Source organism: Choloepus didactylus, chromosome 3 (genome assembly GCF_015220235.1).
Source record: "Choloepus didactylus isolate mChoDid1 chromosome 3, mChoDid1.pri, whole genome shotgun sequence".
Lineage (NCBI taxonomy): Eukaryota > Metazoa > Chordata > Mammalia > Pilosa > Megalonychidae > Choloepus > Choloepus didactylus.
Window position 1 is genome coordinate 6,947,855 of NC_051309.1, and position 13,201 is coordinate 6,961,055.

Below are 13,201 nucleotides of genomic sequence, written 5' to 3' on the forward strand. Positions count from 1 at the left end.
TCCGCCAGACTGCCTGGCTTCAGAGCCCAGCTCCACTACCAAAGCCATGTCATCCCTTATGCCTCAGTTTCCTCCCCTGTAAAATGGGGCTTCTAAGAGGGGGTCACTGAGGATTGACTCCCATGTAGAGGGCCTGGCTCTCAGGAAGCAGGAATAACCAAGAGCTGTAGGTATTCTAATGCCAAAGTCCTTGTTCCAACATAAGAAAACTGCGAGTTAAACTTTGGGCCCAACTGCTGTCTGTTCTTTTCTGAGAGAAACACATGCATTTGGAACAAATTACACGATTTTCACTTGATTATCCTCCACGGTCAGAAAACTGGATTTTCTGCTCAAGGGAAGATTCCATGGGAAAACCAAACCTTTCCAGTATCGATCCACCAGCGCCCTCGTTCTGGGTATGTCTCCTGGTTATGCCAGGAACGATCCGTGGGACCCCGCTCAAGTCGCCTAACCCCTTCGGTTTCTTAATGGGTCATCCCCGTCCCCAGGTCTCGTGGGGCCTTACACGCGATAGGCGAGTCCAGGCTCGCTGTGCCCGGCGCCCCATCGGCGCCACCGTCCTCAGGAGCAGAGGGACCCGGTGGCCGCGCGCCCCCGCCCTCCGCACAGCGGCTGCCAGTGGTGGGGCCTGGGCTCGCAGCCGGCTCGGGACCCCGGGGGCTGCGCCCTTCAGCACCGGCGGCCGCGGACGGCGCCAGACCCGGCTCCCGGCACCTGCGGGGCGCGGCGGGGCAGGAGGTCACCGAGACCAGGGCGGCCCGGGCACCTGTGCGCACCACGGAGTGCGCGGACCGGGCAGACGCGCAGGCCCCAGGCACTTGCCCGGGCTCCCGCCCCGGGGCGCCCCGACTCCGTCCCGGGAACGACCCCCAGATCCCCCGGGGAGCGGGGCCCGCGCTACAGAGGAGTGGGGGGCGCAACTCCAGCCACTGACCCGCAGCCCGGCCGCAGTCCCGCTGCATGGCGCGCGCCCGCCCGCGCCGCCGCGCCGCCCCGTCCTCCTGCCCCGCCGCGCGCCGTGGGCGGGGCCCGCAGGGTGGGGGCGCGCCCGGCAGGAGCTCCCCGCGCGGCTGCTGGGGGATCCGGGGCGCGGGATCCGCAGCTCCGGACCGGGTCGCAGCGGCCGGGGCCGGGGTAGGCGCACGCGGGGCGAGGTCCGGGCCGTGCGGTGCGCGCCGGGCTCCGGGCTTTCCGAGCAGCCCAGGCCGGCGGGCGCAGGCCAGGGAGGGCAGGGGAGGGGGCGGAAGGGAGGGTGGGAAAGAAGGACGGGAAGGGGAGGAGGGCGGGAGATGGGAAGGGCGGGGAGGAGGAGGGGTGGGGGGGGCGGGCAGCCCCGCCCCGCGCTGGTTCCCGCAGTTGCGTAACTGCGCCCAGTCCGCAAGGAAGAGCTAATGCACCGAAGCTGTCGTTAGATTGGTTACACGTTTTCTCATATTTTCAGATGATAAAGATTAATAATGCGTAATCCCTGTGGCGAAATTAGAAAATTTGCAGCAGCCCATCTCCACCACCTCTTTGTTGTTTCCTTTACGTAAAATAGTTAATATCAAAATATAATTTCAAGGCTAATTTTAAACATTTAGAAATGGCCACAGTCCACCCCTCCCCCCAGCCCTTTCCAAGGGTATCGCTTCTGTGTTCTCATTGTCCCTTCTTGTCGTGGGGCTCACGCTTTTTGTGGGTGCTAATTCTCCAGTTTGTCTATGGGACGGCACAGCGCCTGGAGCCAGATGGCCTGGATTTGTCAGCCCACCTATCCTGGGTGACCTCCGGCTGGTTAATTCACCTCTCTGGTCTTGTCGCTTCATCTGCTAAATGATGATATTAATGGTGCTATTAGATAGGAGGGTTGTGGGATAATGCGTTAATGCTCCTAAAGTGGTTAGAAGCACTCAACAAATGTGTTAGCTGTTGTTATGGAGGTCTTCTGCATGCATTGAGGATAATGAGCAGTAATTATGTCAGATTAATTTGGTCTTTTAATACTCCCCAGGACTCTCCATTCCCTTCCTTTGTTTAATTTTTAACCAACCAATACGTCCAGCAAGTAAGTCCCTTGAGCTCTCTGTCCTCAGTTTCTCCCTCCATAGAAGGATTCAGGGTTAATGGCGCCAGCCTCCCAGGGTGTTGGAGAAATAAATGAAGTGCTGTGCCAGGGGAATGTCCACCACTTGTCACACACCACACCTGGGGTGGGGCACTGGGTGTTAACCACACGCACAGCTGTTCTGCTCACTGCTGCTCTCCACCTCTAACCCAAAGTCCCTGAGCCCGCCCATGCTAGGACTTCAGAGTAGGAAAGGACCCCAGAGGTCTAGACCACCACCTCCTCCTTCTTCAGGGGGGAAACTAAGTCCTGGAGAGGGATAGTGGCTTGCTCCTTCTACCTCCCCACCCTGCATCTCAATTCAGCCCCATTAAATGTAGCAACTACAAGTTGAGATCCCCCTGCATGCAAAAGGAGTAAAAAATATTTCCTAAAAGTCAGTCTTTGAGAAGAGCTAAGAAAATTACAAAACAGAGCTTTCACATGAGATTTGTTTTCATGCATCAGACCATACAGTAAATTCAGTGGAATCTAGTTGGTACGGTATTGATGTAGGAATAGGCAAATTAGATGAGTGGGACAAAAGACAGAATTGAAATTAAGTACTGCACATGTGTTAATTTATGACATATTATAGTTCAAGTCAAGAAAAAGTATGAGTTATTCATAAATAGTGCTGGTAACTGACCAGTCTTATGAAAAGGGGAAAACTGGACCCCAGGCTTATTCCAAATCCTACAGTAAATTCTAGGTAGATTTTGATTGAATCACATCTCCCACAAGCACATGTCCAAGTCCCAACCCCTGTCTTGTGGTTGTGAACCCGTTTGCAAATATTTCCTTTGAAGATGCTATTATTGGTTCAGGGGTGGCTAGACTGAATGGGGGCAGGCCTTAACCCAATATGGCTGAAGTCCTGATAAGCAAAGGAAATGGGACACGGAAGCCAGAGATCAGCGGAAGCCAGAGGAGCAGACGTACAGAGAGAAAGATTGCCATGTGATGGAGAGTTGCCACAATACAACAGACTCTGGGAGAAAGGATGGCCTATCGAGACCTTGAATTTGGACTTCTAGCCTCCAAAACGGTGAGACAATAAATTCCTATTGTTTAAGCCAATGCATTTTATGGTGTTTGTCATAGCAGCCCTGGTAAAATAAGATAATGGATTAAAGACCTACATTAATAAAGTAAAAAATAAAAATCTTGAAAGAAGGCTTTGGGATCCCATTAGTATACTTAGCTATATATGCTCAACTGAAATGCCCTCTCAGATTAAAACACTGAGACGGGGGTGATTGACAACCAACTTAAAATGCCTTGCAAGTTCACCACTAAGTTTATTCTTCAGAAACTTAAATCCTCCAGCGAGCTACTATGCTTGCTAAGTTCCAAAACCCAGAGGCAATAGCCTCTTCAAGAACTTAAACTAGATGTGTCCCCTTTTCTCATAAGGTTGACAGCCCTTTTCAACATGAACAGGTTAGGGTGGTCAGTGCCTAGACACCCCTGAAGATTGGGAAAGTGATTAAACTAGAGGAAGGGGTAGCAAAGGCAAGGTGGAATTTAACAAAAGATTATGAATACTGAATCTCTATATAATTTTATTCTTCTTAGTTGCTAGAGTATTAGAATAGCTAGAAGGAAAGAACTGAAATGGTGGAACTGTAACCCATAGCATCCTTTGAAATTTGCTCTATAGCTACTTGTTAAATTATAATTTGAAAGTTATTACCTTTTGCATATATGTTATATTTCACAATAAGGAAGTAACTGAAACTGTGGAACTGTAACCTATAACATTCTTTGAAATTTTCTAACTACTTGTTAAATTGCGCTTGGAAAGTTATCACTTCTATATAGATATGTTATATTCCACAATAAAAAATATGACTAAAAATGCCTTGCTAAACTCACAGAAAAATGCAGGACAATAGCCAAGGACCACCTCCTCCCCCAGTAGAGGAATAATCGGCCCACACCAGAGTGAGTGTGATCGAGTACTAAGTACACCCGGTTTGAATGTATTATGTCCCCCAAAACACCATTATTTTTGATACAGTCTTGTGTGGGCAGGAAACGTACCGGTGTTGATTGGGTTGGAGACTTTTGATTGATGTTTCTGTGGAGACTTGACCCACCCAACTGTGGGTGGTAACTCTGATCAGGTAATTTCCATGGAGGCATGGCCTGGCCCATTCAGTGTGGGCCTTGATTAGCTTCCTAGAGCACTATATAAGCTCGGACACAAGGAGCGAGCTTGCTACAGCCAAGAGGGACACTTCAAAGAATGCACAGGAGCTGAGAGAGGAGCTGCAGATGAGAGACAGTTTGAAGATGGCCTTTGAAAGCAGACTTTTGCTCCAGAGAAGCTAGGAGAGGAAAAATGCCTCAAGAGCAACTAAGAGTGACATTTTTGAGGAACTGCAGCCTGGAGAGGAATGTCCTGGGAGAAAGCCATTTTGAAACCAGAACTCTGGAGCAGACGCCAGCCACGTGCCTTCCCAGCTAACAGAGGTTTTCTGGACACCATTGGCCATCCTCCAGTGAAGGTACCCGATTGCTGATGTGTTACCTTGGAAACTTTATGGCCTTAAGACTGTAACTGTGTAACCAAATAAACCCCCTTTACAAAAGCCAATCCATTTCTGGTGTTCTGCAATCTGGCAGCATTAGCAAACTAGAACAACCACCCACATGGCACTTCAAATTTGAGGGCCTCATGCTGGCAAAGGGGACCAAGGACAAAATCTTTTCCACCTCTGCTGACTCTGGTGGAAAAACATCAAAAATGATACAGATAAATAGTCTCTCCTGAGAATTTGTAGCCAGAGGACTGCTCCCATGAGTGTCTGACATTCAAATTTACACTGCTCCCAAGATCAAGAAGCCTCATTTATGAAACTAAATTAAAACAGTTACAGGTTGGTAGTGCTCCCTGGGTCCCAGAAAATGCAAATGCAAATGTTCTCTGGAGGAAAGCATCCTCAATCCAGGTCCATCAGGATTTCCAAAGATTAAAGTCAGCCATATGTGAGCTCATAGTAAAAATTACCACGCACATGAGGAAATAACCCAATGCAAGCAAGAGTCAGCAGAATAGCAAACAAAATATTTCGACCCTCAAGCATTTCTGATATTAGAAATACAACTCACAGACTATACAAGAATCATATATAAACATAATTTTTTTTTTCAGGGACTGCTTCCTTCATTTCCTAAAGATTGTTTCTCACACTGGGGCTGAGGAGGTGAAGGGGTGAGGAGGAGAAAGGTCCTCCTTTACCTGCCCACCTCAGAGAGCACTCTGGGGAGTGCTCTGAGGGGGAGATGGAAGATTTACCACTTGACAATCAGTCTTGAATAACTTTAAGGCTCCTTCTTCCCAAGATCACAGAACGTTCTAGTACCAGAGGTCTGCCCCAGCTTGCAGTGGGAGCAGAGAGGGGCAAGACTGCTTAGGCTTCTCTCCCAGCAATCACATCATTTCCCTGTCCCTTGGGCAAAGCCCCCATCATCATCAGGGTCTCCTGGGCAGAGTCTGGACATGGCAGCCAAGCCCCTGAACTCAGAGAGGCAGAAAATGTCTTGTCCACGATGAACACCTCAGGCTGGGGTCAGTTTATGGGCACGACTCCTGCACTCTTTGCTGGCAGTGATGGAGAAGCTTCACTGGTCCTCTTTACTTTTTTCTGCCTTTTCTTCTTTTTGGTTCCAAGTGACATCTGGTCCCCATTGAGCTCGGCCACCTCCTTTTCCCACTCCTGGACCGTGGTCTTGCCTGTGATGCTGGTGGCTGTGGCCGAGGTGGCACTGGCCTTGGCTTTCTTTATCTGCTTCTTTTTCTCCCTATTTTCCTCTTTAATCACCTTCACAGGGCTGTGGATGGCTGACTCTTGGAGATTGTCGGACGCTGACACAGCTGCCTCCCGGCACCGCCTCCCCTCCTCGACGCTGGAGCTGGAGGGCAGTCGCTTTCGGCAGGGCTGGGGAGAAGCTTCCTTCTCAGGGCTTTCAGGGATGGATGTGAAGAAGAGGTGGAAGCCATCATCCTCTGAGAGAGCTTCCTGCACCTTAGCCTTTGTGGTTCCTGCTCTGCTTCTGAGATGGTAATGGAGCTGTCCAGCAGGGCGCCCAGCTTTCTTGGCTACGTGGGCTTGGAATTCTGGGGTGGTCTGTAGTTCGTTCCCATCTTGTTCGTGCTCACCCACCTTATACCTGAGGCTTGACTGGGTGGTTGGCAACTGGTTATTTACAGCACCGGTTTTTGGCAACTCCAGCCCTCTGGTCTCTGCTCCAAGCCCCAAGCCGGCATTGATGCTTCGTGACAACGTGCCAACTCCTCCTCATTGCTACTGCTGCTGCGGCTCTCTCCAAACATAAATATTTAAAGACAGAAAAGATAGAATAAAGAGTGTTCAAGGAACAAAAGGCAAACAAATAAGACCAAGAAGATTTAAAAAAGAACCAAGTAGAACATCTCAATGTGAGAAAGTAATTTTTGAAATATAAGGCTCAATGGATGGGTTAAACAGCAGATCAGATGTCTGAAGAGAGAATAAGTCAACTGGAGTACAGATATGAAGATACGACCCAGAATGCAACTTGAAGCAAAAAGAAATGAGAAATAGAAAAGAGAGTTTTAGGGGCATGGATGATAGAATATGAAAGTCTAACATTTGTCTAATTGGAGTCCTAGTCAGATGCAAGGAAGATGAACCAAAGCAGAGCAAGAAGGTTCTGCTGGGTTGAGGAGACAGAGATGGAGAGAAGGGAGACTAAGGCAGCTGGGTTTTGAGGATCACTGTACCAGAGAAGAGGGAGCTATGCAGAGAAAGAGAGCTAGAAATTTACATAAGGGCCTTTTGAGTATCTGGATGAATACTAAACCAATCATGTGTAAGATGAAACTTTACAACTTTAGGCTAAGAATAGCTATTGGAGAGCTAAAAATTGAATAACTATTGGATCTCACAGGGCTAGGAGACATTGGCGTTCTAATCAGTCAAAGTGGAAGGACCTTGTTAAACACCCTGAGATATTTGGTAGAGACCCCAGGAAGTCCGCGCCTTAGGAGTAGGGCTGATATAGCCCAAATGCAAAGTTAACCATAGACCCAACTGAATAAAAATTAAAACCAAACTTCCAAAGGAGTAAACTGATCTGCAAGTAAATTAACTGCATGACAGAGCAAAGCCAAACACTTTTTAATGGAAAACAACAACAACAACAAAAATGAAACACTCAGCAATATAACAGCAAAATGTCCAGCATCCATTAAAAAATTACTACACAAATGAAGAAACAGGAAAACATGAGCATACTACAAGAAAAATAATTCAGTAGGAAAAGACCCAGATAGGACAGAGATTACAGACAGGAATTAAATGACTTTAGAGAAGCTATTATTAATATACATAAAGATCTAAAGAAAAACATGAAACTAATGGGATAAATGTAAGAAAATAGAGAATCTAATGGAACTTCTAGTGCTGAAACATACAGTATCAGATATGAAAAATTCATTGGATGGCGTCACAGATTAGACACTGATGAAGACAAGATTAGTGGAAAATGTAGTAATAGAAATGATCCAAGCTGAAGAGAGAAAAAAATGGCTAGAGAAAACAGAGGCCTAGTGACTTGTGGGATAATATTGAGTGGTTATATGTAATTAGAGTCTTGGGGCAGGCCAGATTCAGAAAAGAATATTTGAAGAAATAGTGACTGAAATTCTTCGGAATTTGGTGAAAATTATAAATACACATTTCCAAAAAGCACAATGAACTGCAAGCAGCATAAACACACACACACACACACACATACACACACACACACATACACACACTGTATTAGTTAGGCTTCTCCAGATAAACAGAACCAAAAGGCATATATATTTCTATAAGATATCCCCCCCTCTCTATTTATTATAAGGAATTGGTTCACATAACTGTGGGGACTGGGAAGTCTCATCTCTATAGGGCAGGCTGCAAACTGGTAATTCCAATAAATATGATGCTGAAGTCCTGAGTCTGAATTTCCCAGTGGAAGCTGACTGGCTGGGAATTCCAGCAAGAACCTGTGCGGAAGTTGAGTCCCAATTCCTCTTCTGATCTCTGAAATCCCCAGTCTGACTTTTAAGACCCCCATCTGATTGGATGAGGCCATGCTGCACATTGCTGAAAGCCATCTCTTTTGCTGATTATCATAGATGCAATCAACTGACTATAGATGCAAATTCCATTTTGAAATACATACTTAACAGTTACAAGTGGGCCAGTGCCTGAGTGAACAACTGGATGCCATAACCTAGCTAAGTCGACTTATGAAATTAACCATCTCTCAAACATACACCCACACACATGTACGCTCTCACACCAATGCACATTTTAATCAAATAGCTGCAAACCAGTAGTAAAGAAGATAATGTTAAAAGCATCCAAAGAAAATATTACACCAAAAGAAGAGCAGGGATGGAGGTCTTACATTACCTGCATTTTGAAGACTCATTAGAAAGCTATGTTAGCTGAGATATTGTGGCACTGGAGTCAAAGATGACAACTAGGTTAACGGAACATAAATAGATTCACACATACATTGTCAGTTGATTTTCTTTTTAACTTTTTATGAGACTTCGGTTTTTGAAATGCAGAACTCTTATAGCACATCCACAATATTTACATTTCAAGTTCTTTTTACAAAATACATATGCCACTTTGAAAGAATACTGTTGAGTTCATGATCTGATATATTTGTTGGAGAGTTCAAAAAGGACTCATGGAATCTGGTCTCCACAAATCCACTGTCTACTGACATAAAATGTGGCTGAATGGCAGGGATGATCCATCATAAATACACTATTTCTCTGTATGAGTGGTCGTAATAAACTGTGGCCTGTGGGCCGAATCTGGCTGGTGGTCTGTTTTGGTCAACTGATTTTTGACAAAGGTGCAAAGAAAAATTCAGTAGAATGGTGCAGGAGCAATTGGATATCTATATAAAAATGAATTTTGATCCATACTGTGAACTGTAAATGAAAATTACCTAAAAATGGATCATAGATTGAAATATAAAACTTAGAAGTATAAAATTTTAGAAGAAAACATGGGGGAAAATTATTGTGACTTTGGGTTAGGCAAAAATTTCCTTAGATACCATTAAATAAAATAAAATGACCACCTGCATGGGGCATTGCTGGGAACAACCCCTTTCTGAGAAACGACAGGGACCTTCCAGAAAGTTGATTAACCACCAGGACAGGACCTTCCATATCCAATAAAATTGCAGTTCAACACCACTTAGACGCTTAGTGGTTTCAGTCCAGTAGAGATAATCTATCAGAAATGGATAAGTATTTCATACTAACCAATGTCCATCTGCTCCCTGTTGTGTAACATCCTCCCATGTAATAAGAATCTTAAAGTCTTAAATGTCTTTGTAACTTCCCACTTGGAAATCCTCCAAGTGCCTTTATCAGCGGCTGTGATCAGATGGCTGTGGAGTCTCTTCAACTCCCTTGGTTTGGGATCTCCTCGCTTTAGCAGTTTCTCTTTCTATAAGCCCTTTGAATGCTTTAGTTTTTATGTGGTAAATTGTTTCTTTTGACAATATGATATAAAAAGCATGAAACACTGTCCAGAGAATGAAAAGAGAAGCCACAATTTGGGAGAAGTTACACACACACACACACACACACACACACACACACACACACACACATTTATGTTTATGTTATCTATATTTCTCTACACCCAGAATAAATAAAGAACTATTAAAACTCAACAATAAGAAAACAAATAACCCAACTGAAAAATGGTCAAACGATTTGAATGGACACTTCGATAAGAAGATAGACAAATGGCAAGCAACCACCTGAAAAGATGCTCGCATCGTTAGTCATGCCAATTAGAATGCAAATTAAAACTGCAGTGAGGTGCCACTACACATGGATTAGAATGTCTAAAATTAAAAAGAGTCACCATACAGGCTTTGGAAAGGACATAGAGGAACTGGGGTTCTCATGGACTGCTGGTGGGAATGTAAAATGGTACAATCACTTTGGAAAAGAATTTGGCAGTTCTGAAAAAGTTAAGCACGTATTTACCACATGGCCTGGCCCTTATACTCATATATATCATATATATATATCCAAGAGAAATGAATGTATATGTCCATACAAAAACTTACATACACATGTTCACAGCAACTTTATTTGTAAGGGCCCAAGACAGGAAACAACCCAAATGTCTCTTAATGTGTGAATGGACAAGCAAAGTGGGGTATATCCATAAAATGGGATACTCTTTAGCAATAAAAAGGAATAAACTTTTTTTAAAACAGTTTTATTCACACACATTACAGTCCATCCAAGGTGTACAATCAATGGCTCTTGGTATAATCACATAGCTATGCATTCATCACCACAATCAACTTGAGAACATTCTCAGTGCTCTGAAAAGGAAAAATACATCCCACACCTCTTATACTTCCCTATTATTGATGCTTAGTTTTGGTAAGTACCTTTGTACAATTGATGAAAGACTATTACAATGTTACTGTTAACTATAGTCCTTAGTTTGCATTACTTGTATTTTCCCCATATACCACCCTGTTGTTAATACCTTGCAATAGTGATGTACATTTGTTGTAGTTCATGTAAGAAGTTTCCTATATTTGTACAATTAACCACAGTCATTGTCCACAATAGGCTTTGTTATGTTATGCAGTCCCATGCTTTATCCTCTAACTTCCTTCTGGTGACATACATGACCCTAGATTCCCCTTTCAACCATACTGTGCTGGTTTGGATATATTATGTCCCCCAAAAAGAGTCATGATCTTTTGACCCACTCTTGTGGGGTGGAAACTTTTGATTGAGTGTTTCCGTGGAGATGTGACTCACCCAACTGTAGGTAATACCTCTGATTAGAAAATTTCCATGGAGGTGTTACCCCGCCCATTCATTGTGGGTCTTAATTAAGCCACTGGATTCCTATGAGCTCACAGACAGGAGGTCAGTGCTGCAGCTGAGAGAGACTTTTGGAGAGACACTTGGGAGCTGACTGCTTTGGAGATGCTAGCTCAGAGTTTGCTCCAGAGAAGCTAAGAGAGACAAGCCCAGAAACATTTTGGAAAAAGCCATTTTGAAACCAGAACCCTGGAGCAAACGCCAGCCATGTGCCTTCCCAGCTGACAGAGGTTTTCTGGATTCCATCAGCCATTCTTCAGTGAAGGTATCTTCTTGTTGATGCCTTAGTTGGATACTTCTATGGCTGTTGAACTGTAAATTTGTAGCCAAATAACCCCCCTTTACAAAAACCAATCAATTTCTAGTATTTTGCATAATGGCAGCATTAGCAAACCGGAACATATACTCACACTCAGCATTGTTAATTACACTCACGATATTGTGCTACCATCACCTCTATCCATTTCCAAACCTTTACAATCAGTCTTATTAAACATTCTGTACAACTTAAGTATCATCTGCTCATTCTCTACCCTCTTTCTATCTCTTTGTAACATATACTCTAATTTTAACTTCCAGAATTATCGTTTGTTTGTATTAGTGAGACCATACAATATTTGTCCTTTTGTGTCTGGCTTATTTTGCTCAACATAATATCCTCAAGGTTCATCCATGTTGTTGCATGCATCAGGACTTCATTCCTTCTTACAGCTGCATAATATTCCACTGTGTGTATACCCCACAGTTTATTTATCCACTCATCATTTGATGTACACTTCGGCTGTTTCCATCTATTGGCAATCATGAACTTTGCTGCTATAAACACGACTGTGCAAGTGTTTATTCGCATCCCTGCTTTCAGATCTTCTGAGTGTATACCTAGTAATGGGATTGCCTGATCATATAGCAGTTCTATACTTAGCTTCCTAAGGAACAGCCAGACTGCACCATTCTACTAGCAGCGTGTAAGTGTTCCTATTTCTCCACATCCTCTCCAGCACTTGTAGTTTTCCGTTTTTTTTTTTTTTTGATAATGGCCATTCTAGTATGTGTGAAATGGTATCTTATTGTGGTTTTGCTTTGCATTTCCCTAATAGCTAATAGCTAATGATGTGGCGCATCTTTTCATGTACTTTTTTCCTCTTTGGAAAAGTGTCTGTTCATGTCTTTTGCCCATTTTTTAATTGGGTTGTTTGTTTTTTTATTGTTGAGTTGTAGGATTTTAAAAATGTATATTCTGGATATTAAACCCTTATCGGATATGTGGTTTCTGAATACTTTCTCCCATTGAGTAGCTGCCTTTTTATTTTCTTGGCAAAATCCTTTGAAGCACAATGTATTCAAGGTTGAGGAGGTTCCTTTTATCTATTTCTTCTTTAATTGCTTGTGCTTTGGATATAAGGTCTAAGAAACCACCTTCTACCACAAGATCTTTGTGATGCTTCCCTACATCTTCTTCTAGGAATTTTATGGTCCTAGCTTTAATGTTTAGGTCTTTGATCCATTTTGAGTTAATTTTTTATAAAGTGTGAAATAGGGGTCCTCTTTCATTCTTTTGGCTATGGATATCCAGTTCTCCCAGCACCATTTGTTGAAGAGGCTGTTCAGTTCTAGTTGAATGGACTTGGTTTCCTTGTCAAAAATCAATTGACCATAGATGAGAGGGTCTATTTCTGAATTCTTAATTTGATCCTGTTAGTCAATATAGCTATCCTTATAACAGTACCGAGCTATTTTGATCACTGTAGCTTTGTAATATGCTTTAAAGTCAGGAAATGTGAGTCCTCCAAGTTCATTTTTATTTCTTAAGATGTTTTTAGCTATTTGGACACCCTGACCTTCCAAATAAACTTGATGATTGTTTTTTCCATTTCTGCAAAGTAAGCTGTTGGGATTTTGATTGGTATTGTGTTGAGTCTGTAAATCAATTTGGGTAGAATTGATATCTTAACTTTATTTAGTTTTCCAATCCATGAACACAGTATGCCTTTTCTTTCCATCTATTTAGGTTGTCCTTGGTTTCTTTTAGCAAAGTTTTGAAGTCTTCTGTGGATAGGTCCTTTACATTCTTGGTTAAATTTATTCCTAGATATTTGATTCTTTTAGTTACTATTGTAAATGGAATTATTTCCCCTTGATTTCCTCCCCAGATTGCTCATTAGTAATGTATAGAAACACTACTG

At 43.5% G+C, this 13,201-nt stretch overlaps 1 protein-coding gene and 1 pseudogene across 1 annotated transcript in view; both read right to left on the bottom strand.

The window, feature by feature from the left end:
* Nucleotides 1-4,774, bottom strand: part of LOC119530190 (formin-like protein 3) — a 41,333-nt gene extending 36,559 nt beyond the window's left edge. Inside the window, exons 1-2 of the mRNA XM_037831403.1 lie at nt 4,748-4,774; nt 509-1,367 (exon numbers count right to left, since the gene is read on the bottom strand). Coding sequence (XP_037687331.1) covers nt 509-1,367; nt 4,748-4,774 — 886 coding nt within the window. The remainder of the gene's footprint in view (nt 1-508; nt 1,368-4,747) is intronic.
* An 893-nt stretch (nt 4,775-5,667) lies between these two features.
* Nucleotides 5,668-6,431, bottom strand: LOC119530191 (annotated as a pseudogene).
* Nucleotides 6,432-13,201: the final 6,770 nt, after the last annotated feature.